The sequence below is a fragment of the Arachis ipaensis genome, chromosome B07 (genome assembly GCF_000816755.2).
Source record: "Arachis ipaensis cultivar K30076 chromosome B07, Araip1.1, whole genome shotgun sequence".
Lineage (NCBI taxonomy): Eukaryota > Viridiplantae > Streptophyta > Magnoliopsida > Fabales > Fabaceae > Arachis > Arachis ipaensis.
In genome coordinates, this window is record NC_029791.2 from 27323831 (window position 1) to 27330458 (window position 6628).

Genomic DNA, 6628 nt, shown 5'->3' on the forward strand with positions numbered 1-6628 from the left:
TATATGGGTGAGGTTCCAGGGATTATCTAATATCTGATTATCTAATATCTATTCAGTGGCAATGGTGGCTAAGAGCAAGAGTAGAGACAGGGTGAATCCGACAACAAGTGAGGGCCGTTGGATTCGTCGGACGGTCTGACTATCTGAACCGTTGATATATGCAGAATTTTTTATTACTATTTGTTTGTTTGTTTTTATTTTTTAAGTTGAATTTTGAGTGTTGATTGTTTTGGTCAGTTCACGGCACCTGTCTTCCTTTTTTTATTCTATCTGCGGGCGGAATCGGTTGTTGTTTTATTTTTTTTCTATTCTTGGGTGCTGATCTGGTGCAGTGGTGCACAGGTGGGGATTGGGTTTTGAGAGGCTGAGGGGGTGACGCGTGGAGAGTGATGAAAGGTGAAATTGGTGGAGCCTCCCAAGTCCCAATGATTGTGTAGTTATGGGTAGGGCTGGAAACAAACTCAAACTCGATTCGTTAATAGTTCGATAAACTAAATTTATGAGCTGATGAGTCAAGTTTGAGCCTGAAATTAAGCTCATAAATTAAATGAGCTGACCTTGATCTTAAATAAGCTCAGCTCATTAACTCGTGAGCTGCCTCGATTATTCGTGAGTTCGAGCCAACTCGTTAGCTCTCGGTGAGTCGAGTTTGAGATTAAGAAATAGACTCGATTGTTAATGAGTCGAGTCGTAAGCTAAGCTCAATTTTTGTGAGCCGAACTTGAGTTTGGTCTAACTGACTCAGCTCGTCTCACTTCCAACACTAGTTATAGGTAGGTTTTCAGCAACACGCCGAGCTAGAAAAGCAGGCAGGCGTACCTCCTTCGGATCAGCTTAGTCTTTAGTCAGTATCACTTACTAATCCGTTTAAGTAAGTGTCGAAAATTCAAATTTCGTCTTGTGCATGCAATAATTTATTGGCCAGTGACAAACTTTTAAATGAAGCTCAATACCGCATCAAATTTATCTAATATGTGCCCTTAGTAGGGGTGGCAATAGGGGCAGGTAGGAGCATTTTTTTAGTTCATTTATGTGTTAATTGAGGTTCACTTGATGCTGTTGAGAAGTATTGATCAAAATTTTTATTCTTTAAGTAATTTCAATTCATTTCTTAGTTTAATTAAGGTTCATTTGGGTTCACAAATGAATTCAATGTGTTTTTGTTGATAATTGAATCTTTTGTTAGCAAAGAATAAAATTATTCATTATTACTTTATTAAATTGTATTAGATTTTATTCCATTCCATTCAATTTGTTTCGAAAGTCATCCAACTATTGGGACAAATTATTCATCGACAACACACCTGAACTGCAAATGAATCGAAAATTGTGCAGTCTATAAACTCAGAAACTCATGCATTCTATTCAAATTCAAAATTTCGGTTCATTTTAAATGTAATTTCGGTTTATTTTTGAGTGAATTAAGGTGTATTTGGTCTCGTTGTTCTAGACAATTCAAAATACTTAATGTTGCAAAATCACCAAAAATAGAAAAAAAGCAATAATAACAGCAGCAACAAAAGAATGATGATAAGGGAAGAAGAACTTGCGTGTGCGAATTTAAAAAAAACGCCCGTATATGTAAATGACTTGATTAAATTTGGTTGCTAATATAACTTAGATGTTGAGCATTATTAATTAAGAAAATATTTATAAAAAATGATATAAAATTTAAATTCTCAATGTATTTATTATGTATTTATTAAAGTAAAGTATTTAAAATTTTCTATTATTAACAATCTTAACTAAGGACATAGGTTAGCCAAATCCATAAATAAATAATAAAAAGCACTAATTTGATTTCAGATAAATAAACCTATTTTTAGTTTGTCTTAAAAGGAAATAACTTCACTTCACTTGTGTATTAGTGTATGTGTTATTTATTTGAAATGCTTGTATTTTATAATTTAATTTTAATATATAGATGGTGTAAAATATTTTATATAATTGTCTAATTATATTTATTTTTTAAATGATTATTCATATAGTTAATATAAAAATTAATTATTATTATTATTATTAATATGATGTTACATATTTAAATATATATATAAAATTATTTTATATTAATATTACATTAAAATTAATTTTTTATATTTTATGATAAATTTTTAAATTCTCAATGCATTTGTTATGTATTTATTAAAGTAAAGTATTTAAAATTTTCTATTACTAGCAACCTTAACTTGTATCTTTAGAGTATAAGTTAGCTAAACTCATAAATAAATAATAAAAACACTAATTTGGTTTCAGATAAATAAACTTATTTTTAGTTTGTCTTAAAAGGAAATAACTTCACTTCACTTAGTTTATTAATTAAATTATTTATACAAAACATATAAAATTCAATTTTTAATGTATGTATTATACATTTATTAAATTAAATATATCAAACTTTGCTACTAATAATTCAACAAAAATGAATTGTTTATAGTCACAGCCACAAAACCAAATAGACTTGAGTGTAAAACTGTAATGAGTTGAAGACAACAACTGATCAATCAATCATCCAATTTGGACTTGTGAAAGAGATTTTTTATATTTTTGAATTTGTTAAATGCATTTTTCCCATAGTTTCCGGTTATTAAAATAGAAGTGAAGCAGATAGTAATGAAAACTTCTATATTAAAGGGACCTATCAAGTTCTCAACCAAACAATATAGTTTCCTAAAAAAGAACAACTAAATTTTGTTTCAATGGCTAACCATTTCTTAGGGGATAGGCCAAACAATTTTTCATTGCTAACCATCATTTATGAGTTAAAGACCTATTTTGTCTGTTTTTCCTTCTTTGGTTTTCTTCAGTTTCTGAATGATTTCAATATACCAGGACTGAGAAACCACATCATGCTGCAATTTTTCTTCTCCCATCATTAATCCCCTACTTTGTTCTTAGCTAAAACTCCTCAATTACATTTGCATGTACCACTTTTAATTAATACCCTCCTAACCTATCTCAATCAATCAATCAATCATTAGTCAATGTTTTTACATCTCCCTTTCTTTAGAGAAGATTAATTTCTCTTTTAATGTTTTTTCAACTGGGATTTGTAACGAACATGCAAATTCCATATGGTGATTATAGTCACTTATTTGAATTTGGTAACGGATAGAATATGTCGACTCCACCCCATTTAAGATTTTGATTATTGCATTGCATTGTGACCAAATATATAGTTTGTTCTTTGAACATAACATTTCAGATCACTAAAACAAATGGGTTTGAATTTAAGTAGCTTTCAAAGTTATCTTTGTAGAGTGATTCAACTTTCATCAAAGTATAGCTGGATCTTCATAAAAAGGCACCCATTAGTTTCTAGTGCCTTGGTTTTCCTCTTCGTGTTGTACTTATTCCTTTCTTATGTTTACCACTTCTTGCTTTACATGTTCCCATTCCTTGTGTGCACTGCAATCTTTGTTAAAATCTTTTGGAGCTCTGAGCAAAACCTTATTATAGATGTAAAAAAGGACAGCAAGAAAAAGAAAGTGGAGAGTGATGAAATTGCTAAAAAAAGGCATCCAAATACACCAATCTATGGAAGGCATGGAACCCTTGTTAAGTGTCCATCACAAAATGCAACAAGCAGAAGAAGGAACTTCACTGGGAGGAAGTTGGATGTGTACGGCGATCTAGAACACAAGGCGAAAGATTTGACCGAAGTGTTCCAAAATGAATTCACTAACATAATGTTTGGAAAATCAAGATCTTATAGGGTAGATGATGATCATTCGGATTTCTATGACTCTGTGGTGAAACATGAGACTCCTAAGTGTAAAAACGTGTTCTCTTCCGAACTACCACCACTGCCTGCCACCCCGAATCCACGCAATGTTAATCTCCACAATGATACCAAGAAAGAAGAGACTGATGAAAAGAATGCCAAGGATGAAGAAGTTAAAGAAGATATCGAGAAATCCGGTGAGATGACAGAGGATGAGCAGAAAGTTCCAATGGATATAGGTATCGCCGTGACGGAGAGAACCAAAAGGCTAGAGAACCTGATGGTAAGGAGAAGAGCAAGGGAGCAACTGAAGTTGCACATTGAGAAAGTTTTGGTTGATATGAAATCATCAGCTGCCAGAGGACAAAACATTGCACCATTGCTTGTTGCAAAAGTAAACAACTCTATGGATTCTTCAAAGGATGATTTTGATGGCATAGAGATGCCAGGTTCTGCACCAGCTATGAGAAGTCCTTTTGATATTCCCTATGATCCTTATGAAGAGAAACCCAATCTAACTGGGGATAACTTTGCTCAAGAATTCCCTTCTAGTCCACCACCCAACAAGGATACGGCATTCAGCAGGCATGAAAGCTTCTTTTATGGATCCTCATATCAAAGTAATAGAAGGCATCTTTTAGGTAACAATCTGATCTTTTCAAAATTCAAAATGCTTAATTTTAGTCTTTAATGATATGTTATCATTTACTACACTAAAAACTGAAGGCTAAAACTAAAAGTTTATCTAAGTTTTTTTCATATTTATTTCATTTAACTTTCTATTCAAATAATAATAATAATAATAATAACATATTTGTTTTGAGATTCTCGTTGCATATATATATATATACGCACCAAAATCAACTACTAAATAAACAACAAAATATAAATACAAATATTAAAAATAAATTAAATAACACATGTATTTAAACACAAAGAAAAATATTAAGTCACCAAAAAAAAAATATTAAAGAATTATCAAAATTTATTATTTTTGATCATTATTGTGTCGTCAACTCAATTCTTTTTCTTTAGTCTAATAATCTAATAACATTTTATTTTTATATTTTTAATTATTAATAGCTAACTTATTGACCAAAATAATGAATTTTAATGGCTTCTAATATTTTTCTTTACACAAATATATTATGATTGATGTTGGAATACAAATAAATTTTTTGATACAATTAAAATTTCTTTAAGGAAATTTTTTTGTGATTTCAATGTATCATGTTTTCTGCAAATCTTAAAGTTTAGGGTCAATTTTGTTAATCTACTCTTTGGTGTTGGAACTCTAATTATAAAATTAGGCTAGGTCCACTAGTATTAAACTATTAATAGAAAAAAAATGGTTATATTTTAGGCTAAAGAATTTTAATATGAAAAAAAGAGGTGAGTTTTTACCTTCTTAATATGATATACATATTATTACTGTTGCAGGTAGAGGAAACCATGACTGGTTTAGCCAATTATCCAGATACGGCACTGAAGCAGCTGAATCAGTAACTCCTAATCCACTAAGCGACTACGACGAAACCACACATGACGAAGCAGACGAGAGATGCGAATTCGAAGATAACGACGACATCGAAAGGAAAGAAGAGGACGTTGAAGCAGCAGAAGAGATCAACAATGCTGCTCCAACAATCAAGCATAACGTAACTCAATCACAGATAGAAGAAATTGCAGAAGACAACGACTCTGTCTACAAATCCGTTCCAGCTACCCTAGCCGCTGCCGCTAACGCTAACGCTAACAACGATAAAAATAATCAAGAAAACGCGACCTTAGACAACAATACGTTAAGAAGCCACACACCTTCGCTTTCTCTGGCTTCAGATCTGCAAGTTGAAGTTTCCGAAGTCGGTTCGCCAACCCTAACCGTCGATGAGAGCCATGACACCGTTACTACCACAGACGGAGAGTCTGTGTTGTACGACGGAGACGTCGACAGAGACGTTACGTCCGGTAGCGAAGACATGTGGGGAGCGTCGCTGCACGCGCGAGAGAGGCGAAGAGTTAGCGAGCAAGACATATCGGAATTGAGTCACTGGAGGGAGATTTCTTCGCCGGGTTCTTTGAACGTAGATGAGGCAGAGAACGCGGCTGATGTGAGTTCAATGTCTTCGAAATCAGACTTGCCGGAAGATACACCTAGTGCAACTCATGCTGGGAGCAGAGATCACAATATCTTTGGAATTGGTATGATGGATTTTAGAGGAGAAATTTCCAGTAGATCACATCCTTCCCCTTCTTCTTCTTCTTCTTCCAAAGTGCCGCCGCGACGGAAGCGATTTATACCTAGCCGTAGTGCCGAGCGTACACCTGATCGTCGACCACAATATTCAGAAAAAGAAGAGGTAAGACTTGTTTTGATAGTTAGCTTCGTGATTAGACACAGATAAGCATTATATATGGAATTTAATTGTTATATATTGTTTTCACAAAAATAAAATTTTAGATATCCAACAATATTTAAAAAAAAAAAATACCAAATCAATCTTTTCAAGATTTTAAAAGCTAATATTTTAGTGTAAAAAAAAATTAATACATATCAATCAACAACGAATTTTTTCATCAAACATAATTTCATTTACTTTGTGGTATGACTCATTAACAGAAACTACTGAGTTGACACCTTAACTTACACATGTGGTTATTAAATGAATACTTAGCAACCCCATATGTGAGTTAACTTGCAATGGTCTCAGTTAGTGAGTCACCTCCGGAAGTAGATTGGGACTTTTATATCTCAGGAAAGAAAGACTGTGAATTGATCTTTATATTAATTTTTTTTAGGCAAAAATATTCGCTTTTAAATTTTTAGAAACTGATCTGAATAATTATTCTAAAAAAATGCTATGTGCATACAAAAAACAACTATTATGTATTTGTTCATAAATATAT

At 32.5% G+C, this 6628-nt stretch overlaps 1 protein-coding gene across 1 annotated transcript in view; it reads left to right on the forward strand.

Moving 5' to 3' along the window:
* LOC107606968 overlaps positions 2479-6628 on the forward strand; it is a 7051-nt gene continuing 2901 nt past the window's right edge. Inside the window, exons 1-2 of the mRNA XM_021107536.1 lie at positions 2479-4362; positions 5162-6081. Coding sequence (XP_020963195.1) covers positions 3216-4362; positions 5162-6081 — 2067 coding nt within the window. The 5' untranslated portion in view covers positions 2479-3215. The remainder of the gene's footprint in view (positions 4363-5161; positions 6082-6628) is intronic.